General features: G+C 34.6%; 4 protein-coding genes across 7 annotated transcripts; 2 read left to right on the forward strand and 2 right to left on the reverse strand.

Annotated features, from left to right (window-relative positions):
* Positions 1 to 816: 816 nt before the first annotated feature.
* On the reverse strand, positions 817 to 6,374 carry pdap1b (pdgfa associated protein 1b). The gene is made up of 6 exons (XM_048192358.1): positions 5,999 to 6,374; positions 5,711 to 5,802; positions 5,131 to 5,226; positions 3,515 to 3,633; positions 3,169 to 3,320; positions 817 to 1,362 (listed from the first exon to the last, which is right to left on the reverse strand). Exons 1-6 carry the CDS (start codon positions 6,009 to 6,011, stop codon positions 1,298 to 1,300), a joined length of 537 nt encoding a protein of 178 aa, XP_048048315.1. The 5' UTR covers positions 6,012 to 6,374; the 3' UTR covers positions 817 to 1,297.
* Positions 6,375 to 6,391: 17 nt separating this feature from the next.
* bud31 (BUD31 homolog) lies at positions 6,392 to 7,673 on the forward strand. The gene is made up of 4 exons (XM_048192362.1): positions 6,392 to 6,733; positions 6,961 to 7,083; positions 7,171 to 7,337; positions 7,473 to 7,673. Exons 1-4 carry the CDS (start codon positions 6,640 to 6,642, stop codon positions 7,521 to 7,523), a joined length of 435 nt encoding a protein of 144 aa, XP_048048319.1. The 5' UTR covers positions 6,392 to 6,639; the 3' UTR covers positions 7,524 to 7,673.
* A 4,434-nt stretch (positions 7,674 to 12,107) lies between these two features.
* On the forward strand, positions 12,108 to 16,511 carry cpsf4 (cleavage and polyadenylation specific factor 4). 4 transcript variants are annotated; one of them, XM_048192363.1, is made up of 9 exons: positions 12,108 to 12,537; positions 12,702 to 12,752; positions 12,841 to 12,993; positions 13,091 to 13,186; positions 14,316 to 14,409; positions 14,516 to 14,592; positions 14,654 to 14,661; positions 15,723 to 15,893; positions 15,995 to 16,511. In XM_048192363.1, the coding sequence occupies exons 1-9, from the start codon at positions 12,435 to 12,437 to the stop codon at positions 16,061 to 16,063; spliced, it is 822 nt and encodes a 273-aa protein (XP_048048320.1). In that variant the 5' UTR covers positions 12,108 to 12,434; the 3' UTR covers positions 16,064 to 16,511. The 4 variants fall into 4 exon arrangements, with proteins under 4 accessions (XP_048048320.1, XP_048048321.1, XP_048048326.1 ...); XM_048192364.1 differs by having other exon boundaries at positions 15,726 to 15,893; XM_048192369.1 differs by lacking the exon at positions 14,654 to 14,661 and having other exon boundaries at positions 14,516 to 14,588; positions 15,726 to 15,893.
* A 343-nt stretch (positions 16,512 to 16,854) lies between these two features.
* Positions 16,855 to 18,855, reverse strand: atp5mf (ATP synthase membrane subunit f). The gene is made up of 4 exons (XM_048192373.1): positions 18,737 to 18,855; positions 17,293 to 17,400; positions 17,086 to 17,202; positions 16,855 to 16,973 (listed from the first exon to the last, which is right to left on the reverse strand). The coding sequence occupies exons 1-4, from the start codon at positions 18,849 to 18,851 to the stop codon at positions 16,945 to 16,947; spliced, it is 369 nt and encodes a 122-aa protein (XP_048048330.1). The 5' UTR covers positions 18,852 to 18,855; the 3' UTR covers positions 16,855 to 16,944.
* Positions 18,856 to 25,182: the final 6,327 nt, after the last annotated feature.

The raw sequence follows: 25,182 nt of genomic DNA on the forward strand, positions 1-25,182 counted from the left end.
AAACATTCCAATATTTTTCTCCATATAGTGGACTTCAATAGACCCCAAATGGTTGAAGGTCAAAATTATAGTTTCAGTGCAGCTTCAAAGCATTTTACATGATACCAGACGAGAAATAAGGGTCTTATCTAGAGAAACCATCACTCATTTTCTAAATTTTTTTTTAATTTTAAACGTTTTAACCATAAATGCTCAACTTGAACTAGCTCTCTTCTTCTTCTCTATTTGAATTCCAGCAGTGTAGACACTGCTAAGTGTATTACTGCCCTCCACAGGTCACAGTTTGAACTAAATTGTCATATACAATATGCTAGTGCAAGTATATAACAATTAGTTCAAACTTTGACCTGTGGAGGGCAGTAATACACTTAGCAGCGTCTACACTGCTGGAATTCAAATAGAGAAGAAGAAGAAGAGAGATACTTCAAGATGAGCATTTATGCATTTATATATATATATATATATATATATATATATATATATATATATATATATATATTTTTTTTTTTTTTTTTTTTTTTTTTAGAAAATGAATGATGGTTTCTCTAGATAAGACCCTTATTCCTCGTCTGGTATCATGTAAAATGCTTTGAAGCTGCACTGAAACTGTAATTTTGACCTTCAACTGTTTGGTGCCCATTGAAGTCCACTATAAGGAGAAAAATCCTGGAATTTTTCCATCAAAAACCTTAATTTCTTTTCGACTGAAGAAAGAAAGACATGAACATCTTAGATGACACGGGGGTGAGTAAATTATCAGGAAAAGTTTATTTTGAAAGTGAACTAATCCTATAAGATCTACAAAATTCACCAATGTAATAAAAAGTTCTGGCATTTTATTGGTATGTTATTCTTTACATTATTTGAAGAGAATACCATCAGAACATCATTCTACATCATTCTACACCAGGTCCTTTACAACTGAGGACAGATGTTTTTATTCTTACAGTGATCCTTTAAACCAGCCAAGTCCACTCAGTTACATGTGGCAATATGTTAATATATTAATAAATATGTCTATATTTCTAATATCACTGAGTGAAAGCAAGCATTAAGATTTGTTTAGCCACTTTAGTGAAAGCATCAGCACTTTCACAAAGGCATTTTATTCGGACAATTAAATGCCTGTTTCTGGGTTAATATACTCTGAAATATTCCTTTTCAATGGAACATAGTTTTATATCATCTTACATAGCATACCGCATTATCTTCTGCATTGTCTTCAAAAATAACATTGTCAATATAATTGTATACTGTCCACAAATGCATTAAAACCTCTAAGAATACAATATTTGGATTATTTAAGTGACAACGTGTGTAGTCCTTTAGCCGCTGCTGCCGCCGCCGCCGCCGCATCTTTTGCTACAATGACAAAGAAGAAAACGTTAATTAATTTCTGATTGCCCATGGGACATTTTGGCCGCATTTACATAACATGGTTCAAGTGACCCAATTCCAATTTTTGTGGCACAGATCGGATATGACCCACAAATGTGTAAGCAGGAAAACAAGCACATGGATTACGATATTCTCAGATCTGTTTCAGGCCACATTCATGTGTGGAAATAAATCTGATATGAATTGTATACGTGCATTTTCATCTGCTATAAGCAGAGAGATCGGATATTCCCGTCAATGCGAGTCATGCGCTATTGAAAAAACAACAGTGGCGAATGACGTCAACTCAGGTGGACGCAAACCACGATCACAAGACAACAAGGTCTCTCCTCTTTTTTCTCTGCCTAGCTGACCTTTAAAGATGGTGCGTAAGCAAAAGCTTACGCCTTATTATTTTGTCTGCGTTTATTGCAAATAGCACAGTTTTTACTTCCTTTTTGGCCTTTTCCGGGACAGTATGTCTACCTTGGGTTGTTTCGTCAAGTGTATAGTGTAAATGCAGATATCGGATATGGGTCACTTTTAAAAGAACTGGGGCCAGTTGTTCGAAAGTACTCTGAACAGATTTCGGCTATCGGATTGGATTAAATCTTGAAAATGGGTTGTTCAAAAGAAAAAATAGATTCTGAAATTAGATAACAAAATCCAATCTTGGTTTTGATCTGGATCAAATCGTCAGTTTATGTTTTTCAAAACCTTTTAGTAAAACAGGAACAGATTTGATCCCCAAAAAAATAATTAAAAAAATTAGGATTATCCTGATCCCAGCAGAAGAGTGGATTTCAGGAACAAAAATTTAATAAAACTTTAAAACTGGTATCATGTAATATATACACACATTTATAGTTTTATTTTGCTCTAGTTTAACAATTAAAATAATAAAGACTACATAATAAGCCTTTCAGTACAGTGAAGTAAAATAAATAAATAAATAAATAAATGTTGCCGCCATAAAATAATCCCCCAAACATCTGTCAATATCAAACAAAAATAATATATTTAATTTTAAGTGTTTTTTTAATCACTGTATATAAACTACATTGGCCCAATCATCAGAGATAAACCAGTTGAAAGTAGTTTCTAACAACTGCATCCCTTGCTTGTTTTTGTTGTGGGTCACATGAGGGGCTACGGAAACTCTATGTTGTGTTTTGCATCCCCCAAGAAACTTAGCATTCACTCTTAAAACTGTTGAGTTCTTTGCAAATGTACGCAAACTTTCTTGGGGGAAGCGAGAGAACTAAATATATTATATAGATTATATATTAAAATATATCATTTTTATTCCATTTCATATTTTTTTATATCACTGTGTCCTTTTAGTGCCTCTGTAAGGGTCTGATTATTTGAATTTGGAATTTGAAACTGGAAAGGTATATGTATGTATGTATGTATGTATATATGTATATGTATATGACCCTACACTCTGGCACTTCTACCTGTTGTTTTTTACTAGCAGCCTATACTGTGAAATGTAACCCCATCTGGACCACTGGTAATCCAAATTTGGTAATCTGGAAAAGTGTGATCAGCACGATCCAATCCTATATTACTTTGAAAAGCCGACACAAAAGTAGGATGGATTACCTTATCCTGGATAGTCAAACATGGGATTTTTCAAATATAAATAATTGTGATCCAGATTAAACTTTTTGAGCAACTAGGCCCAGGTCATCAAAAAAAAAAATCAGATATAGTCAACGAATAAGAATTGGGCATCAAGACCTGCAGTGTAAATGCAGCCTTGCACAAGTTGTTTTGAAGATTTACCTTTACGTTCCTCTTCTTTTTTCCGTGCCGCCTCCTCCCGTTGTTTTCTAATAATGGCGAGTCGAGCGAGGTCAGCTTTAGCTTGATCTGTCTTTCCTGCTAAATGCATTTTCATATACCTCTCCTTGGCCTTTTGCTTTTCAATCTCTTCTCTGAAATAAGGAAAAAATATAAACTGAAATAGCAGAAAAGATGTACGTGTCTAGAAGTCTATGTATAAATACATAATAAAGTATATCAAACATTCAGTATGTGAGCAACAATGACAAAAAAAATTATACAAATAAAATGATGGTGAATAATGAGAGGGTACCAAGTAGTTTGAGATAAAGACGTTGTCTCTTACCTTTCTCTTCTGGAAAGCTGTTTGGGACCCTCAAGCTCTATCTCTGTGACTTTCTTTGTTTTTTGGGCAACTCGATTAGGATTTTCAATCTCTATCAATCCCTCAACACCCTTCCTTTTCTGTGACAAGATGGAGACAGTGTTGTTATGGTTAACTGAAACTAAAACTATTAATAAAAATTGTTTTAGTTCATGGAAATATAAATACTTTAATATGAAAATAAGAATATTAGATTAAAAAAAAAAGACAAACTTAAAAACCTACATGAAAATGAGAAATGTCGCCTTTGTAACTAACTGAAATAAAATAGGTTTTTGTTGAAGTAATAAATTAGTAAAACTAAAACTGAAATAAAAATCAATTAAACTTAAATAGAAACATAAAAACTAATAAAAATGACAAATGCACATAACAAAATAAAAATAAAACTTAACCTAAAATTAAAATATAAAAATAGAAGCTAAATCAAAATATTTATAAATACTACAATAGTATATAAATAATACTAAAAATAAAAATGATGGTAACAAGAGGTCAGTTTTGTCTTCATACTGACATTTAGTGCATCCATACAAAAGTTCCTCCTGAAACTGGACGAGTTATTTGATTCTGCAACTGCTGTATCGACAACCAACCTTCATCCATCAGATGACTAACATTCCACATATATAATTCCTATATTTTAAACACAGTGACTGAGTGACTAATCAAAGAGCAATGCTCTGCTCCACCCAATGAGATTCCACATTAATTAGACTGAATAAAGGTCCATTCAAACCACACACGATAACTATAACGATAATTATAATGTTTTAAAAATCATTCTAGCTCTATGAGAACAGGGCAATTCACACCACAATTATAGCAATAATGACACAGAGCAACAATGTTGTTGAAATCACTTTTTAGAATGATTTTTTTTCAGCTGATGAATGATCAAAAACATTGACAGCCAATCAGAATCCACATACTTTAACAAGCAGCAGACGACACAGCTGCAGCACCCGCTTAGAATTCAGTGTGGACGCTAATATAGTTATTGTTATAGTTAGGGTGACCTATGTGCCATTTTCCCAGGATACGTCCTGTCCAGGATTTCTAAGTTGCATAAAATGTAGTTTTGGTTTTGTTTTCATATTTGCGGAAGGTAATGATTCAAAAATTATTTTACCAATAGCGTGCATTATACATAATCGACCAATCGTGGCTTGCGAGAAGGCTGTATCTACAGAGAACGGTCAAAGCATTGCAAATACGACAACATTTTAATGCATTGCATGAAGACTGTCAATAAGAACTGTGGCTTGCACAGACCTCCGTTTAGAAAACGCGTTCAGGGGGCACATCGATATGACCACTTTCACGATTAAAGAGGCAAGGGCTCAAGCCATTTTAGGCAATTTAGAAATCCTGGACAGGACGTGTCCTGGGAAAATGGCACATACAGTATGGTCACCGTAGTTATAGTTATTGTTCTTGGTGTGAGTGGTCCTTTTGGCTGAATGTGTACGTTCTGCCACAGTAGTCTCTGATGAATGAATCTGCAGAAGGATCTCTAAATATATGGATAGCTCTGCAGGAACATGGGATCATCAATATTCTGAGATCAAACTGACCTGAGACCCATCATCGTCACTGTCTTCTGAGCCTGATGCGGTCAGCTTGTCCTCGCTCTGGTTGTCGTTCACTGCTGCACCTTCTTCTTCTTCATTCTACAACGTGAAAATAAACCATTACCACATGCAACAATTTTTTTTTTTTTAGGTAATTTGACTTGCAGATGGCCACTGAATCTGAAAGTGGCTGTAGTGAGTGGAACTCTTGAGAATTAATCAATGACCTTTTGTATTTTGTTTTATTACTGTTATTTTCAATTGCAAGAAAGAAGGAGTGGAGTTTAAACAGACTAAATGATTGGAGTGTGTCACTGAACTGAAAGATTTATGACATTCTTGTGAGGTCAAAACAACATTACATGGATGAATCCTTCACAGGAAGATCATTAAGACACGCTTAGTAAATAGATGGGGTTCATTTCCATTTCATGCCAACTTTAGACAACTGTTTATTAACATGCCATGCTTAGAGAAACTACTCAAAACTGTTTCAGCAGAGGGAGCTGCTGTGTTTCCTACTATTAAGACCTCGTTCTTACCCATATTCGTTCGTTTTTCTGTATTTAGTTGCAATACTTACCTTTTTTCTTTCTTTTTCTTCTTTCATTTGAGCATCTATTTCTTCAGGACTTGTGTAGGTTCTCATGCGACCTTTATGGCCACCTTTTTTCCCTAAAATAAGCACAAAAAAGTATGTCACTTTCCAGTAGTATTGTTCTCAGTGAACAAAAAATATCCAGATAAAACAGAATACTTTGTTTAAAAAGTACAAAATACCGAGTGTATATAATGTCAATCATAAAAACAGACTATAAACAAACAGCAGCAGCTCATGACGATCACACTCAAAAACTAAATGATCTCTTACCTCCTTTAGGCATGATGAAGACTAGACTTAACTTGATATAAAAATAAAAAATAAAATAAAAACACTCTCCCAGTCCCAACAAAAAAAAGCTTGGTACAGTTATGATATCAGGTTGCCTCACTTCACCAGACTCTCGTGTAACCAATACTGTAGGTACAAAATGGCAGTAATTAATTGTACGTGGTTTTAATTGGCTCGGGGGCGATACAATAAATAAAACAAATATAAAAATCCACGATTAAGTAAGTACAGTCATCGATTAGCATATAGCCAGCGGGTCCATATTTCTATATTTACACTCAGGCACACAATCAGACACCTAGCCTGATGCAATCTGCTAGAAGAGAGAATAACATCACCGCCTCACCATAATAAAACCAATCTTGATATGTACATTAGGCAGGATTGCACTGCAATACATTTTAGCAATGAAATATCAAATAAAATAACCCTGATAATAATTATAGTTCGTATTTTATGTGTAAAAACAAAGACAGCTCGTTGACGTAACAAGTCATCCTATAAGGACCTCTGAAGTGACGTCATCTGCCTAGCGACAAACAGACGTGGTGAAAGTTTCTAATGCATCAGCTCGCTGTTGATAAATCACTGAGACGATCGTACATTGCCTAAATAGTATAATGCCTAAGGTGAAAAGGAGTAGGAAACCACCGCCGGATGGCTGGGAGCTCATAGAGCCGACTCTCGACGAGCTGGACCAGAAGATGCGCGAAGGTTCGTTCAGCAGAAGCTAACGTTACAGTCTATAGCCAGAATGCTAACAAGACCATTGTTTATCTGTAACGTTAATTGGAGTAATGAAACATTAATATTTAGATATGTGGGTCGTTTAAAAGGGGTAATTGGTCCCTTGTCAGCTTTTTATTATTTATAATTTGGCTAGATATAATCACGTCTATAGCAATGCCACAGTGTTGTTAACCGATGCTTTAAATTCACAGCTGAAACCGAGCCACATGAGGGCAAACGTAAAGTTGAGTCTCTATGGCCAATCTTCCGACTTCATCACCAACGCAGCCGTTACATTTTCGACCTTTTCTACAAGAGAAAGGCCATCAGTCGAGGTATAGTGGTGGGATTCGGGTTGGTAGTGTTTGTTTTATTTCGAGATCTGCTTGTGGAAGTTGTTAACTTGCTGTTTTCATTCCCAGAACTTTATGAATATTGCATCAAAGAGGGCTATGCAGACAAAAATTTGATTGCCAAATGGAAGAAACAGGGCTATGAGAATCTGTGCTGTCTGCGGTGCATTCAGACGCGCGACACTAACTTTGGAACAAATTGCATATGCAGAGTTCCCAAGGGCAAGCTTGAAGTGGTAAGTTAAAGTTATTCAAGCCCTACACGTCTGTCAGATTCCTGTTTTTTTTTTTTTTTTTTTTTTTTTTTCACCAAACACTGGTTCTTTTTTGCATTTCTTCCATTGTCGCTAATTTGTTGTTTGTTCTCTTAGGGTCGTATCATTGAGTGCACTCACTGTGGGTGCAGAGGATGTTCTGGATGAGGCAAAGGAGAAACCGCTTACTGAGCTTTGATTTGTGTTTTTAAAATACTTAATGGTTTGTCATTACGATTTTGGATCTGTTGAAATCATATTATTGTTTATGTATGTTTTGAATTTTTTTTTATATTAAATTGCTGTATCTTAATTCTGGATTAGTGTCCAGTATCATACTTTTTTTTTCTTTTTTTTCCCTCTTTATTATTTACACTGAAAGATATTCATGAAAAAAAAAATTTGCCAAGGAATACCTTCCCTACCCCCAACAGGAAAGCCATAAAAGAACCCATTAAAAAAAATATGAAAGTGTTAGTTCACCCAAAAATGAAAATTCTGTCATTTATTACTCACTCTCATGTCGTTCTACACCCGTAAGACCTTCGGTCATCTTCAGAACGCAAATTAAGATATTGTTGATGAAATCTGATGACTCAGTGAGGCCTACATTGACAGCAATGACATTTCCTCTCTCAAGGTCCAAAAAGCTACTAAAAACATATTTAAATCAGTTCATGTGACTACAGTGGTTCAATATTAATATTATAAAGCGACGAGAATACTTTTTGTGTGCCAAGAAACAAAATAATGACTTCTCAGCAATATCTCATGATAGCCGATTTCAAAACACTGCTTCATGAAGCTTTAGAGCTTTACGAATCGAATCAGTGATTTAAAGCACCAAAGTCACATGATTTCAGCAGTTTAGCCATTTGATAGGAGATCCGAACCACTGATTCGATTCGTAAAGTTCCGAAGCTTCATGAAGCAGTGTTTTGAAATTGCCCATCACTATATTGTTGAAAAGTCTTTATTTTGGTTTTTGGGGCACAAAAAGTATTCTCGTCACTTCATAACATTAAGGTTAAACCTCTGTAGTCACATGAACTGTTTTAAATATGTCTTTAGTACCTTTATGGGTCTTGAGAGAGGAAATGTCATTGCTCCCTATGGAAGCCTCACTGAGCCATCGGATTTCAACAAAAATATCTTAATTTGTGTTTTGAAGATGAACGAAGGTCTTACTGCTGTAGAACAACATGAGGATGAGTAAATAATGACATTATTTTCAATTTTGGGTGAACTAACCCTTGAAGTTCAGCACATGTAAATAGAAATGAAAATAAATGATACATTACTATAGATAATAATAAACCGAATCCACATATTCACACACAGTCTTAATCCGTACATATAAAAAAAATATATATATATATATATATATATATGCATACACACAAACATACTATAATACATACACTTATACATATATTAAAAAAAGAACACTTTAGTATGGTCACATTATTGGTATTACTCAAGTCAGTCCATTCTGTTCTAGAAAGCAAAGGAAGGAGTCCAAGATCTTGTAAAATATATATATATTTTTAAAAATTGTTTGTCTTTCCATTGCTATACAAGAAGACGGTTCTTTGATCCATAGTGATAAAGAAGGACCTTAAATACTTTTCCAGTATGCTAATCGGGTGTTTCACTTGCTATAGACAGGTTTACAAACTTATGTTCATGTATTTTTCAAGACAAATGGAAGAAGAAAAAGAATATAGATTTCGGGGAAAATAGGGATTTCTTTACAAATAGCTTTAGATAATACAGATATAGTTTTAAATATTCTTCTTTCCAAAACGATTGCAAGTGCTCACATTGTCAAAAACAATGAAATAATGTTCCCTTGTAAGTTTTACACTTTCCACAGATATCCAGAATATTTGGATTCAATTTATTAAACTTTTCTGGTGTTATGTTCTCATTATCCAGTTATATTGGATCAATTTAAAATGAGTATTGATCGATAATGTTCAATAATCATAAATCCAAGCCAATCTTTTATGATATGTTGAGGCTTTGGATGCATTAACAAATAGCTATACATCACAGATATTTTACCTTTAGCACTGGGATTTTTAACTGCCATAACTGCTTGAGGACAGCTTACTGAGTCCTTAGATTGTATAAAATTATGGATGTTTCTCTTAAGGTTTCAAAAGACATCAGCGTTTTCGCTGCATAAAGGTCTGCTGTCTTCTGTATGCCTTTCTGCCACCACAACTTAAAGCCTGAATCTGATTTGCCTGGAACAAACATTCATTACTGCAACTAGGAGAGAACTGAGATAATACAGGTGTCACTCCTAGCTTAACCTGTGACTCATGCCATATTGAAATAGTGCTTTTAGCTAATGGGTTAGATGAATTTTGGAATATGAGATGAGCCAGAAAACCAGAAACATGCTGATTTCAGTTGGGCTGCCTTAAAATACCATAAAAGATTAGGGAGTTGTAACACCTGCTTTCATAGATACAGAAGTGTGTCTCTTGTTCCAAATAAAATTAACAAATGTCTTCTTTATATATGAAAAAAAAGAAGAAAAAAAAAAAAAAGAAAGGAGAAGGAGTTGAGGGATTGACTGAAACAAACTGGAGTAACTTTGAGTCCCAAATATATAAATCCATAGATAGAAGTTTCATATGGATATTGTATTGTTGGATTCAGCCTTTCCTGTTCATTAAGAAAAAGTATAGATGATTTTGATTGGTTAACTTTATAGCCCGATAAGATTCAGTCTCATACTTTATTAATATTGTTATAATATTATATTGTTAATATTGAATCACTAAGATTTTTAATGTTTTTAAAAGAAGTTTCGTCTGCTCACCAAGGCTACATTTATTTAATTAGAAATACAGTAAAAAACAGTAATATTGTGAAATATTATTACAATTTAAAATAACTGTGTCCTATTTAAATATATTTGACAAAGTAATTTATTCCTGTGATGCAAAGCTGAATTTTCAGCATCGTTACTCCAGTCTTCAGTGTCACATGATCCTTCAGAAATCATTCTAATATGCTGATTTGCTGCTCAATAAACATTTATGATTATTTTCAATGTTGAAAACAGTTGTGTACTTTTTTTTTCAGGATTCCTTGATGAATAGAAAGTTCAAAAGAACAGCATTTATCTGAAATACAAAGCTTCTGTAGCATTATACACTACCGTTCAAAAGTTTGGGGTCAGTAAGAAATTTTATTTTTATTTTTTTGAAAAGAAATTAAAGAAATGAATACTTTTATTCAGCAAGGATGCATTAAATCAATCAAAAGTGGCAGTAAAGACATTTATAATGTTACAAAAATTAGATTTCAGATAAACACTGTTCTTTTGAACTTTCTATTCATCAAATAATCCTGAAAAAAAATATTGTACACAAATATTTTGTTCTTCTTTTAAAAACATTAAAAATCTTAGTGGTTCCAAACTTTTGGACTGTTCTATATATATATATATATATATATATATATATATATATATATATATATATATATATATAAGCAAGCTCTGGAAAAAGGAATAATGTAGGATAGGGATTTTCATCTTTTTCTTTTCATTCATTTATTTTTCTCCAGATATGCAATATTAACTGCCTATTAACATAAAAATATCCATAATATTAATGAAACAAGTTTACTGATGGTACAAATTCAGTTTTCACAGTTACTTGCAGCTAAGAACAATCTATGGATGAGTGAAAGTGTTATTCCTTTATCTTAAAAAGAATGAAGTGGGTGTGACTTCATTCTTATCCTTGTCTGTTCAGAATACTAAAATAAATATGTACATGCCAAGCTTAAAGAGAATTCCTCCTCTGATTCCTCAGCTATGTTCTATATTTTCCTGACTAAAACACAAAATAGAGAAATTTGACTGAAACGCAGAAGTTCTCACACATCAGAATCAGACAATGAGAATGGTGCTGCTGAACACATGTTGTTGCAGGACAACATTTCCACAAATGTTTACAGGGGAATTCTGGAAAATAAATCAATTTAGAAACAGGATTAAACATATACAGGCTAAGCAGGCCTATAATATTCAAACTGTAATATAAAAATACTCAGGACACCATAAAAAAAGCTGGGCAAATGTATGTATTTTAAAATATTCTAGGGTATCAGACACATCAGAATCAAACAATGATATTACTAAAAAAGCATTTATTACATACTTTGAATATAGCATTTATTATTTATTTTTTGTTCTCTGAACAATATAACGATGTACCCTGGGGTTAAAATAAGAGTAGAAACCCATAAAAGGCTTTGTCATTTGACAAACTTTTAAAATTAGTTGTAAAAAGTTCATGATATCCTGTACATTATAGTTTGCTATTTCACTGAAAACAGAAAAATAGCTTCTGTTTGATAATTTACAACTATGCGACATTTTAATAACCGTAATTTTTCAATACACTTCTCATTAAATTTAAAATCCCAGTACAATTTGTCCAGCCAGACCACTGTCAGCACTCTTTTATAATACAATTGTTTGGCACTGCATGGCGCTAGTGACTAAAGCAGACATTTTAATCAACAACCAACACACTGATCAAGACCAGCATTTTGAGTATTATTTGTGGATTATGTCGCCCATCTAACAACAAATCACCAGTAGATCATTAGCACGTTTTTTATATTAATGATTATATATTAATGAGGCAAAAATACTCGTTTTAAGAAATATGTTTTTTTTTAAACATGCATTCGCGCGTTCGCCGAGAGCTCGATGCTGTTGTAATCGACTATAGGGCCTGGAGTTCGCGGGTCAGGGGTCACTCTTGAGCAGCGCTGTTGGAGCAGACGGTTCTAAAATCAACTGTTTGTTTACAATGTTTATCTCTTTTAGCGATCCACTCATGCGCTGCATTAAAAGCCGTTTACTCAATTGATACATCTGCGTACTTTTTCGCTATTCTCTCTTTTTACGTCTTGTATTAAACCTGATCAAAGGCAAACTGATAAGTTGTTAGCTATCAAGACTTCTTTTAGTTTTCTGTTTTAGTGTTATAACGAGGAGAGTTTCAGTTGCTGGTTAAAAAACATTAAGAACATAATACCAAAATGCAGGAATTAATCGCAAATGTCGATCACCTCAAGTTTGATCTAGAAATTGCTGTAGAACAACAATTGGGCGCTCAACCATTGCCATTTCCAGGAATGGATAGTAAGTTGATAGGAGCACTGAAGAATATCTGTTTTACATCTTCAATGTTTTGTTTCTGATTATTCTTTTTTTTTTTTAACATATAAGACGAACTGCTTGATAAATATTTTTTTTGTAGGACAGAAGACTTTTAATAATGGTTCAAATGTTCTCCTCTTCTGCAGAGTCTGGCGCTGCTGTGTGCGAGTTCTTCATGAGAGCTGCCTGTATAAAAGGCATGTGTAGCTAAAGCTTGTTTAAGGTTTTAACCTGTAAATCAGATTCATTGCTTTGATCGGACTTCACAGCTTTCTCTTTTGACAGGTGGAATGTGTCCATTCAGACACATCAGTGGAGAAAAGACTGTGGTGTGCAAGCACTGGCTTAGAGGTTTATGCAAGAAAGGAGACCAATGTGAATTTTTACACGAGTATGATATGACAAAGATGCCTGAATGTTATTTCTACTCTAAATTCGGTTAGTATCTATCTATCTATCTATCTATCTATCTATCTATCTATCTATCTATATCTGTGTGTGTGTGAATAATAGTGTTAATAATTTGTTTGTGCAGGGGAGTGCAGTAACAAAGAGTGTCCATTCTTGCACATTGATCCAGAATCTAAGATTAAAGATTGCCCATGGTATGATAGAGGTTTTTGTAAGCATGGTAAGTCTTTTCAGATATTTGCATTTTTACATTAAAAAAAGTTGTATAAACATTATATTACATCAAATTCTGTTAAAGGGATAGTTCACCCAAAAATTACCCCATGATTTACTCACCCTCAAGCCATCCTAGGTATATATGACTATCTTCTTTAAGATGAACACAATCTGAGACTTATTCAAAAATATCCTTAGTCCTCAAAGGTTTATAATGGTTGTGAATGGCAGCCCAAATTCTGAAGAAAGAAAAAACGCATCCATTCATAAAAAAAAATGAATCCATATGATGGTTAATAAAGGCCTTTTGAAGCGAAGCGATGCTTTTTTGTAAGAAAAATGTCCATATTTAAAACTTTATAAACTATAACTAGCTTCCGGTAGACGACCGCACGCAGACTGCGCAAGTCGACTTGCGCCAAATGAGTAATCATCTGACGCGATGTAGGAGTGTTGTAAGCTTAGACGCTTCTCGCGGTTTAAACAAATAGGGCTGGGCAACAAACTCAAGCTCTAATTCTCTTATATTTGAAATCCTCTGACATTTCTCTTTAAAATTTCTCATTTTAAACTTCTAATTCGTGACCGGTGTTTTGTTTTGCTCTCCTTTTGCGCCTCCTCTTGTGTCATGTCAAAGGTTGCTCTTCCGCCCAAATTGACGTGCGCAGTATGCGTATGGTCGTCCGCCGGAAGCTAGTTATTTGAATTTATAAAGTTTTAAATATGGATATTTTTCTTACAAAAACACATCGCTTTGCTTCAAAAGGTCTTTATTAACCCTCCTGAGTCGTATGGATTACTTCTTTTTTTTTTTTTATGGATGGATGCATTTTTTCAGAATTTGGGCTGCCATTCACAACCATTATAAACCTTGGCGGACTAAGGATATTTTTTAAATATATCTCAGATTGTGTTTGTCTGAAAGAAAATAGTCATATAAACCTAGGATGGCTTGAGGGTGAGTAAATCATGGGATTATTTTCATTTTTTGGGTGAACTAACCCTTTAAATCAATCTAGGATCTCATGTTTTAAATGAATGATTACATTTAAATGAAAGGTACATTACAGATATTTCAAAATTGATTGTAATGGAAAATATAAAATGTCCATTTCCCCCCATCTTCTCTTAAGGTCCGGATTGCAGGCACAGACACACAAGAAGAGTCATTTGTGTAAATTACCTTGTTGGCTTCTGCCCGGAGGGCAAGTCATGCAAATTTATGCAGTGAGTATCTTTTATTGCAATAATGCATATACATATTCATACATGTGATTTAAAGAAACATTTCTGCATTGTCTAACCAAATTCATTTTCATTTTGTAATTCCTAGCCCAAGATTTGAACTTCCAATGGGTGCGACTGAACAGCCACCACTACCGCAACAAGCACAGTCTCAGCAAAAGGTTTTTAAAAAAAAAATTATTTTATTTTTTTTTCCAAAATAATTTAAAGGGGTCACATATGATGCTTTTAAATGTTTTCCTTTTCCTTTAGTGTGTAATGTATCTTTTTGTGCATGTATACGATCTTCAAAGTTTCAAAGCATATAGTCTCTCACAAAAGGGAATTAGGTTATGGTTAAACATCAACAATGCACTAAAAATGGAAATGTTTTTCCTTTGCGTTTTTCACGTACAGACGACAATTGTCAAAATGCTCCCCTTTTACACGGATCCGCAAAAATGACTAAAAACGCTGTGTTATGCTTCCAGGCCAGTAGTTGGGAATGTCACTTTGTAAAGAAACACTACGCGCCTGTAGACTGAACATGTAATACGCATGCGCATGACGTCACCGTCTTAGCAAATTCATGTTTTTGTAGTTTACAGAGATGTTAACGGTATAGTTTTTAAAAACTTGAACTTTGAAACCCATTTTCATGCCCTAAAATGTCATTGTCACGTAAATGATTGGCCAGTTAAAAAAGGTTTTGCCCCTTATTCTATCTGAAAAAGAACACTGATCCAGACCTGCTTAATATGCAAAGTCAAAGTGCAGATATTACTACTGCAAACAAAGTTGTCACAATTTGAAATGTTAGCATAATGCCCGGCCAAAAGTATAAGGAAAGAAACAAGGCGAGGCTTCAGTGAATTGTAGTGTTGTCGCCATGTCGCGATTATGGAGGCCAATCGACACTTTTCAGACATACTGGGAATTGAGGTGCTGCAATACTGTACAGTATGTGAAAAATAATGTTCTTTGAACATAAAAGCATGTTAATCTATTCTACAGAGCCCCTAAAAGGACATGATAATGGAAAAAAAATATGAGATGATGGGAGAGAAAAATATCTTCCAATGCTTTTGCACCCCATGAGAAACTTTGCATTCACTCTCAAAGAACTCAAAAGTTTTGTGAGCAAACACAAAGCAAAAGCACATAAACCCATCTAATAAACCCCCCATAATCACCGTGTCCCTTTAGGGGCTCCCTACTAATCTAGTACACAAAATAATGAATTTTTTAAATTACATCATATGGCCTCTTTAATGCTTACTTTGATATTAATGTTTCATCTTAATTTTATTCTCCAGCAGCAAAACATGCAGCCCATAAACAGATCTTCACAGTCACTCATCCAATTAACCAACCCAAATATCAACAACAACCACCAGAGAATTCCAAATGCTGTTGGGATAATGCATTCTAACAACATGGGTGGACCTCGCGGTCCTCGTCCACTGGACCAAGTTACGTGTTACAAGGTGGGGACGCCGTTTGATTTTATGCATTTTTTTTTTTCCACCCATATTTTGATGCCCACAAAATGTGGAGATTACACTGAATGTCTGTTTGCTTCTTTCAGTGTGGTGAGAAGGGCCATTACGCAAACAAATGCACAAAAGGACACCTGGCGTTTTTGAGTGGACAGTAGTTTTCTGAATAATGGATCTCGCAAATTGAAGAGTTTGATTCCTGGTACATTACCCTTTCACTGTAGGGTAATAGATGAGTGATGGAAATGTGGCTCTACCTCACTGTCCATGTGCCAAGAGCATCACAGTCAGTACACATTGAAAAGGTAGAAGTAAAACCGCTTTTATATGGATTTTTGTTTTTCTTTCACATGAAACCTTACATAATCACATACTTTGAAATGTGAGTCTTTTGTATTGGAGCAACAAGCATCTTGATTGCTTAAACTTTAAAACAGTGCTGAAATTACATATGAAACAGTCTTTATGATGAACATTGTGTCAATCAGCAACCAAGATGAAGAGATGGGCATCATTTTGCAGTCTATTGAGATGCCTGTTTGTATCAATAAAATAAGACTATTGTTGTACTTATAATAAAGATTAACTGAATTTATGAAAGCATTATCTTTGACTTGTTTTATCTGTATTTTACAATATGACAATTAGGATATAACAAACTATTCATGCTGTTTTAGCTTTTGTGTCTGGATAAAGATCATTTTGTCCCTCCATTTCTCCATTCTTGTGCTTTGAAAATGCAGTGAACATTTTCCTCCTTACTATCTTGGTTGCAATTTGTATTTAAAATCAGTGAAACCATTCAAACGCTTGAATTGTGACAAAACACAAAAGTCTCAAACCCCAATCAATATAGTACATGTTTAATTAATCACAAGAAATATGAATAATAATCAAGCTCTTGTACATACAGCCTACACTTTTGTATGCTTTCAATAAAGAGTCCAAATTAAATAAATGTCATTTTATTCTTGGTCACAAGAGTCAAACACAGAAAGCTGAGAGGTGTGGCGACACTGCTGCAGACGAAAGATTTGTTTTAGTGGTACTTCCTCCACCTGTCATGCTCTGTTGAGGGACAAGAACAGAAAACACTTCCTAAGTAACACTAAATTTAGACAACAGTACAATGGTGAAGGACACATTACTACCGATTCTCCAATACACTTGTAGTACTTACTGATGTGATCATATTCCCAGAGGTAGCTCAGGGCAATGTAACCAGCAATGAACATGGCAACTCCACCAATACCTCCTTTCTTCACATTGATGTATTTGTTGTAATATCTCTCATAGCCTAAGATAAGATTTGATTAGTGAGATAACACAAACAAAAATGATAATATTGATCAAAAGATGTTTTTCCAATATTAAATACAGTCATTACCTCCACGAACTCCACCAATAAGTCCATTCGGGGTGAAGTCTCTTGTTCCGAGCCATGATGGCAGTTGACCAAGCTTGACGTCCATAAGCCTCTTCTGGGCCAGGGCAACTAGTGAAAAAAGCCACAATTAAATAAACACAATTGTGGGTAAAGACACTTCACAGTGTTTTATTTGAAAAGCTCAGTGAGCCAGTTTGCTTCATTTGCATCCAAATGAAACTTAGAACTAGTTCCATCTAAAATAAGTAACCATCTAAAATAATAGCTGCAGATAATTGCATTGTTAGAAAGGTAAAGAATGACACACATGAATTTGACACTGAAGCTTATGCAAAATGCACTTTTTCAAATTAGTCCAAAGCAGACAAAAAACACCATGGTATTATGTTTGTTTCCCAGGTGAAAAAAAGGACACTGCTATAATATACTTAAAGTGCTCTATTTTCACACACTAATTTTGTACTTAATATACTAAAAATTCTTAAGAACATCTAAGTGTACTCAACTGTGCTATTTTGAGACACTATGAAATATGAACTAAAATGTGCTTTATCTCTGTATTTAAAAATGTATTTAGATACCACTTGTAGTACACTATGGGTTCAAATGTACTATAAGTAGTATCTAAATACATTTTTAAATAAAGAGATAAAGCACATTTTAGTCCATATTTCATGCTGTCTCAAAATAGCACAGTTGAGTACACTTAGATGTTCTTAAGAAGTACTAAAGAAGAATTTTTAGTATATTAAGTACAAAATTAGTGCGCGAAAATAGATTACTTTAAGTACATTATGGAAGTGTACTTTTTTTCACCTAGGTTGCTTTTTGACATATGACGATAGTTTCATTTTTAGTACTATGACAGTATTATTTATACCATGGTGTAAAACTATGGTAATGCACTTTTTGTAAAGAGAACACTACCATGCCACAATATTTACTGTATTAGTTACTAAATTATTTAGGCATTTTCTGCACATTGTGAACTCAATGAAACACAATGACAAACCTGACTCACAAAATTGAACACTTGCTTTAAAAGAAAACTTGCTCTTTTACTCTTGAGTGAAAGCTGTCACAGGCAGTATTTTACCACTGTATGCAGTAGTTCACTATATGTAATTGTTTTTTTTTTTCTCATTAACCAACCAGCACAGTTCACTAACGAATATCTCACAAAACCCTACTGGAGGATTTGCATGTCCTGAACATTATATTGAGTCATGACCGTAATCAGGCAGCCAATGTTACTGAAAGTCCTTGACATGACTCGCGTCTGCTGCCTCGAGGCCTTCAGCGTCACTTCGCACAAACGACACAATAAACATCCACTCCATTCTTGTCTCCAGACACGGAGATGAATAAAACAGCACGATTTATATTAAACAATTACGCTAAACAGTGAAATATATTCAACTATGCAATTCCCATTCAGCCATACCTGGTTTATCCGCCATCTTGCTCTGAACTTCAAGATGATGGCTGCAGCAGGGAATGCTGGGAGTGAAATGGAGTGACGTCGACGGGCAAAATGTGGGGCGGGGTTTATGGATCATGTGACCTCTGAGGGGCATAGAAATTATCATACTTTCTTTTTATATTTGACTTTGATATCAATGTACACATACATACATACATACATACATACATACATACATACATACATACATACATAAAGAAAGAAAGAAAGAAAGAAAGAAAAAGAACAATCTTATTTTTTTATTATAAAATTAACTTTAGCTAAGTTCTACACAGGCCTACACAAAAGATGATAAAATACGCTAAATAACACGTTTTCTGGCAAAATGACACCAAACATTACGTGAAAACAATCTCTGCAACAAACAATAATACTATTTATAATAGGCTACAAATAATATGTATTTGTTTGTTTTCTTGGTCTGTTATTATAATTGATATACCACTGGATTTTTATTAAAGTACCACTGGAGGGAGACATTTACTGCATACGGTAAAACAGGCATTATGAAAACGCATCTGGTGGTAAACGTGCTGCTTAATGGTAAGTAATCAGTCCTACTTGTTGGTTTTTATAATGTGTGAACATTTGCATATGTCTTTAGATGTTTATGCAGATCTGTTATTTTGTTTGTTTTAAGTTTAGCTAAAGAGATGACTGGATTGTTGCAGTGGTTGTTATGTGCTTTAGGCAAAAGCATCACCTTTTCTGAGACATATAGACACACAACTGATTATTGCAAAATTAGGTAATTGTTTTAGGGATATTCATATGCAAGTGCATTTAACTGTATGCTGTATGCCATAACGTATAAAATTTATTATAACATTACAAAATGTGATGATTCAGCATTGTGCCAGGATTATTATTTTTTTCTGAAGTTTTCAAAGTCATACAGTACAGATGATACAGATGACTAAAACAGTACCAGTATTTACAGGCTCTTTCCTTAATTGAAATCCAAGAGTAAATCTTAATCCAAGTCTTTCCTCCAGCCATTTGCCTTAAGGTGCACATACATCTTTTTGTATGGCAGAAGACCAAAAGCTCTCATGACAGCCGAAAGCCTTTGAGTGGATAGGTAGATCTCAGATAATGTATTTAAGATGTATATACTTTAAACTGTGAATATCCTTTATATTTCATGGATTGTTTTCTCATGCATGGCATTTAGGAACTTAACCATAGTGATTATATATATATAAATATATATATAGGGGGAATCATTGTAAGACAGTATATAACAATGTATTGTTACAATCAAAATGCTTAATTATTGTCCTTCACTCACTGGTTTTGCACCAGTGTTCAGTAACATTCAGTAAATGAGAAAGAGAGAAGGCTGTCATGGTGATCTCATTAGAATGTACGAGAGACTGTGGTAGATGCATTAGACAGGAGGTCAAAGGCATAAGTGTCATTCATTACTCCGCTCTGCCATAAAAATCCCCGGCAGAATTATAATTTTGTGATTTTAATTAAGATGGTGCCGCAGTCACATCAAAGGACGCATCAGTTCATAGTCTGTTCAGCGTGCAGTTACATTATATTGATTTTCATTATTCACATGTCTGCTGATTTTCACTATCCATATGTTTACTCCGCAAATATTATTCTTTCATTGCCGTAGGAAAAATATTACATTTTAAAATAATATTACTTCTAATCTGTGTTTTCAGAGAGCCAGGTTTATTAGTTCATCCATAATGTCTGCTAACAGATGGAAGATCGGGCCAATTTCAATTCCAGACTCTATAATTGAATAAGTTAATAATCCTCATGATTAGGAAAATGATGTAATGGAAAGAATGTTATTGTTCTAGGCTAGCTCATTTATCTGCCATGGGAAGGTTAGAGAATTTATGAATTTTCTGTGTGCCAGTGGATTCTGTCTTTCTTTTCTGTAACTTTTTACTTTTTGTTCTTCTATAATGCAACAAAACAGCTACTTCTGCAGTATATAGTATGTATACTAGAATGTTTTCTAAATTTAAAGGGATAGTTCACCCAAAAATGAAAATTATCCCATGATTTACTCACCGTCATAGGTGTATATGACTATCTTCTTCCAGCCAAACACAATCAGAGTTATATTATAAAATATCCTGGCTCTTCCAAGCTTTATAATGGTAGTGAATTGGAGATTTTGAAGGCCAAAAAAGTGCATCCAACCATCATAAAAGTAATCCATACAGCTCCAGGGGGTTAATAAAGGCCTTCTGAAGTAAAGGGATTGTTTTTTTGTAACATATCCATATTTAACACTTTATAAGCTATAATCACTGGCTTCCAGCAATGGCCGTACGTGAGTCTAGTTCCAGCGGAAGCACAGAGGATGGAGCAAAACAAAACACCGGTCACAAATTAGAAGTCTAAATCGAGAATTTTTACTCCGTAACTCAACTTGTGTACTGCCGTTGCCGGTAGCTAGTTATTATAGTTTATAAAGTTTTAAATATGGATATTTTTCTTACAAAAACCCATCACTTCACTTCAGAAAGCCTTTATTAAACCCCTGGAAGCATATGGATTAATTTTATGATGGATGGATGGGCTTCAAAATCTCGACCCCCATTCACTACCATTATAAACCTTGGAAGAGCCAGGATATTTTTTAATATATCTCCAATTGTGTTCATCTGAAAGAAGAGAGTCATATACACTTAGGATGCTACTTCAGTTTGCCAAAACAAGCAGTATACAAATGACCTTACTGCATGGACTACTATATCCTCTTCAGTCTTTAACATCTCGTTCTTGACTCATTATTCAGTCTGCTTAATGTAAATGTAAATTTCTATGCAATATTTGTTTCAAAATGCTCAATAACCACTTTTATTTTCAAGATGATAAATTGACGCAACATGCATACCCAGGTGAAAAAAAGTACAATTCTATAATGTACTTAAAGTGCTCTATTTTCACGCACTAATTTTGTACTTAAAGGTGCTCTAAGTGATGTCACGCGTTTTTAGGCCAAAACATTTTTTTGTAATAAAAGAGCCAATTGGTATAGTCATTGTGTCACTTTGGTGTCACTGCAGCTGCCTTTAGAAGCTCCGATTGCTGAGACACGTGCTTATGACTGCACATACGCATTGGCTAGTCTAGCTTGAAAAATGCAGTTTTTTGTCATGATTTGAGCATTTATAAATGAAAATTATGAGACAGTTGTTGTCCGATTTCATTGGTGATTTCAAATATGAAGTTTAATCGTAAGCTAAGTAAACAGCTTTTCACCTAGCTCCTATCTCTTTGAATGTTTCCCCATTCAAAAAGATAGGAGCTGTACTTGCATGACTGGAGAGGCATTTCAAAGATGGCCGCCGAGTGAAATGACTTGCCTTAAAGGGACTTTGGGAACAGTTCTGTTTGGAGGCCACCTCCTGATGCCATTGTAAGATTTAATGTTAAAATAATAATACATAGTCAAGCAAATATAAGATCTAAAATCACAATAGCATGAGACAATGTTTCAAAGACATGAAATAAAATAGCAGTTTCAGGATTGTACAAGCAGTGCTCACAATACAGTGCAAATAAGACTACAAGGTGCTCAGAGGGCACTGTTTATACTGAGCAAGGTCTAGGAACAGATCATATTTCTAATTTCTTCATTTATTTGACATTATGCCAACTGTGACTTGCACACAATCAAGCAGTTTGTCTATCCGTATCTAATTTGCATCTTCACTGGCTTGTTTATGAGTGTCAGACCATTCATTCATTGTAGGTCAGATAAAATTCATCTTATTTTGTACAGAATTGTTATTTGGGATTTGTGCTATGTATATTTTGTTGGAATAGCTATTAATTTGAAGCTTTAAAACTTATAACACTGATTTGTTATAGCAGTTGCTGCGCCACATGCTATGAGAACATTTCCTCCAGTTTGTTAAAGTAGCTCATGATGTGCTACAAACCCCAGCAGTATACACAATTAATGATATCCAGTGTTTTTAGCTATATCTCATTACTCTCCAGTCTGGATCTTGTTCCTGCATGATATGGTTCATCACTCGTCTCCTGCAGCACCATATGCTGAAACAGCAGCCCTACTAGTAGTACTTAACTGGATAAGAAGCGATCAACTCAAAGTTTAGATAGAGGGCAGCTAGCACAAAGATGAAATCAGGACCTTATCAGCTCTTGTTTTATGTATTTAAAGTCCATGTGAAACAGAAGTTACAATCTTTCTGTTCTGGTTTTTTCTTCCCTATTGTGACATATCTGTAGGGCTGCCCCCTAATAATCAGCTAACCGTTAGTCGACAAGAAGAAGCTTAGTCGACCAAAATTTTATTAGTCGCAGAAAAAAATCCACAGGAAGTGGCGAAGTCACGCTGTGACAGACATATCATTAACAGCTGGTTTATTGGTAATTACAGTACATCAGGCAGGACATCCAAACGCTCGCCTATCATTCATCGACCTCAAATATTGCTTATTATCTGAAACATGGAAGTAGTAGCAACTTTACATGGCCGTGTATGTTAACGTAAACCTAGATAAATGTGGGCTATTCAAGTGTTTGTGCAGAGTTTGAAAGCTCAATAGTAGCGCGCTTACTGACAGCTAACATGGAGGCGCCGGTGTTTTTTTTTTTTTTTTTTTAACTGCCTATTTTGGGGCATCATTATAAATGCACCGATTCAGGGTGTGCGGCCCCTTTAATTCTCGTGCTCCACGCCCCAAGAGCTTGTGCTTGCCTTAAACAACATAAACAAAGTTCACACAGCTAATATAACCCTCAAAATGGATCTTTACAAAGTGTTCGTCATGCATCATGTCTAATCGCGTAAGTATGGTATTTATTTGAATGTATTACATTTGATTCTGAATGAGTTTGATGGTGCTCCATGGCTAAAGCTAACATTACACACTGTTGGAGAGATTTATAAAGAATGAAGTTGTGTTTATGAATTATACAGACTGCAAGTGTTTAAAAATGAAAATAGCGACGGCTCTTGTCTCCGTGAATACAGTAATAAACGATGGTAACTTTAACCACATTTAACAGTACATTAGCAACATGCTAACGAAACATTTAGAAAGACAATTTACAAATATCACTAAAAATATCATGTTATCATGGATCATGTCAGTTATTATTGCTCCATCTGCCATTTTTTGCTATTGTTCTTGCTTGCTTACCTAGTCTGATGATTCAGCTGTGCACAGATCCAGACGTCCTGCCCTTGTCTAATGCCTTGAACATGGGCTGGCATATGCAAATATTGGGGTCATACATATTAATGATCCTGACTGTTACGTAACAGTCGGTGTTATGTTGAGATTCGCCTGTTCTTTGGAGGTCTTTTAAACAAATGAGATTTATATAAGAAGGAAACAATGGAGTTTGAGACTCACTGTATGTCATTTCCATGTACTGAACTCTTGTTATTCAACTATGCCGAGGTTAATTCAATTTTTGAATCTAGGGCACCTTTAAAATACTCCGTAATTTTTAGTCATACAGATAAGAGTAATACATCTTTTAATACATCTTTTGAATCTGTGGAGAGTTTTATTTGTGTGCACTCAAAATAACAACAACAACAAAAAATAACCAAAAATCCATGTATACTTGCCTCACAGACAAGAAAAATGTATCTATAGAAAGCGAAATGTCTACTTTTAAATGAACCAATTCAAATGGAAAACAATATTTTCTCAGGTTATGTAATCCGTAAGAAACGTGCATATAGGTGTGTCCGCTACTCCGGAGATTGTGAGTCAGCATCATCGACTTCATCTTCGCATACAACAAACGACAACATTGTCAAAATGATCCCCATTCACCCAGATCCAGGAAAATGACTAAAAACACTGTATTATGCATGCCAGGCATAATTGGCGCATGTAATACGCATGTGCATGACGTCACCGTTTTCAAAATTTGAGTTTTTGTTGTTTCCATGGGGACAATAACAGTATCATATTCAAAAACTTGCACTTTGAAACCTGATTTCAAATGCTTGAAATTGCCAAAAGTGTAAATGAAAGGCCAAAATGCATAAAAAGCTATCAGTTTTTAGTTGAAAAGGGTGTCATGCAAACAGACCCTCTGTGAAACAGCTTCTTGAACAAGAAAAAATGTAGGGCGGGACTTGATGTTGTCCATGGGGAATTGATTGGATGGTTGTGGTTTGCTATTGGTCGATCTCATGTGAGTGACAGGTTGTCCTGCCCTCATGCCAGAGAAGAGAAGAGATGTCAGTACACGAGGGAGGGGAAGCTATTTTGATTATAGATTATGAGAACACATACATTTTAAAAAAATAATGATGTGCACATATCAATAATTTATAATAAATATTGCAATATTCCATAAAAAATAAGAATTGCCTTTTTTTTTTTTTTTTTTAATGGTGACTTTAAAAAGGTAGTCTGTAAATATTTGTTAAG

The sequence above is a fragment of the Megalobrama amblycephala genome, linkage group LG1 (genome assembly GCF_018812025.1).
Source record: "Megalobrama amblycephala isolate DHTTF-2021 linkage group LG1, ASM1881202v1, whole genome shotgun sequence".
NCBI classification, from domain to species: Eukaryota; Metazoa; Chordata; class Actinopteri; order Cypriniformes; family Xenocyprididae; genus Megalobrama; species Megalobrama amblycephala.

Excerpts from the sequence above, each read along its gene's own strand:
- pdap1b (XM_048192358.1), bottom strand. Across the intron at positions 3,321-3,514 it reads CAGCTTTCCAGAAGAGAAAG|AGAAGAGATTGAAAAGCAAA; the intron begins GTAAGAGACAAC and ends TCCTTATTTCAG. Across the intron at positions 1,363-3,168 it reads AAAAGAAGAGGAACGTAAAG|CAAAAGATGCGGCGGCGGCG; the intron begins GTAAATCTTCAA and ends TTGTCATTGTAG.
- bud31 (XM_048192362.1), top strand. The coding sequence starts at position 6,640 with ATGCCTAAGGTGAAAAGGAGTAGGAAACCACCGCCGGATGGCTGGGAG. Across the intron at positions 7,084-7,170 it reads GAGAAAGGCCATCAGTCGAG|AACTTTATGAATATTGCATC; the intron begins GTATAGTGGTGG and ends TTTCATTCCCAG. Across the intron at positions 7,338-7,472 it reads CCAAGGGCAAGCTTGAAGTG|GGTCGTATCATTGAGTGCAC; the intron begins GTAAGTTAAAGT and ends TTGTTCTCTTAG.
- cpsf4 (XM_048192363.1), top strand. The coding sequence starts at position 12,435 with ATGCAGGAATTAATCGCAAATGTCGATCACCTCAAGTTTGATCTAGAA. Across the intron at positions 13,187-14,315 it reads TAGAGGTTTTTGTAAGCATG|GTCCGGATTGCAGGCACAGA; the intron begins GTAAGTCTTTTC and ends TCTTCTCTTAAG. Across the intron at positions 15,894-15,994 it reads ACCAAGTTACGTGTTACAAG|TGTGGTGAGAAGGGCCATTA; the intron begins GTGGGGACGCCG and ends TGCTTCTTTCAG.
- atp5mf (XM_048192373.1), bottom strand. The coding sequence starts at position 18,851 with ATGATCCATAAACCCCGCCCCACATTTTGCCCGTCGACGTCACTCCAT. Across the intron at positions 17,401-18,736 it reads CAAGATGGCGGATAAACCAG|TTGCCCTGGCCCAGAAGAGG; the intron begins GTATGGCTGAAT and ends TTTTTTCACTAG. Across the intron at positions 17,203-17,292 it reads TATTGGTGGAGTTCGTGGAG|GCTATGAGAGATATTACAAC; the intron begins GTAATGACTGTA and ends ATCTTATCTTAG.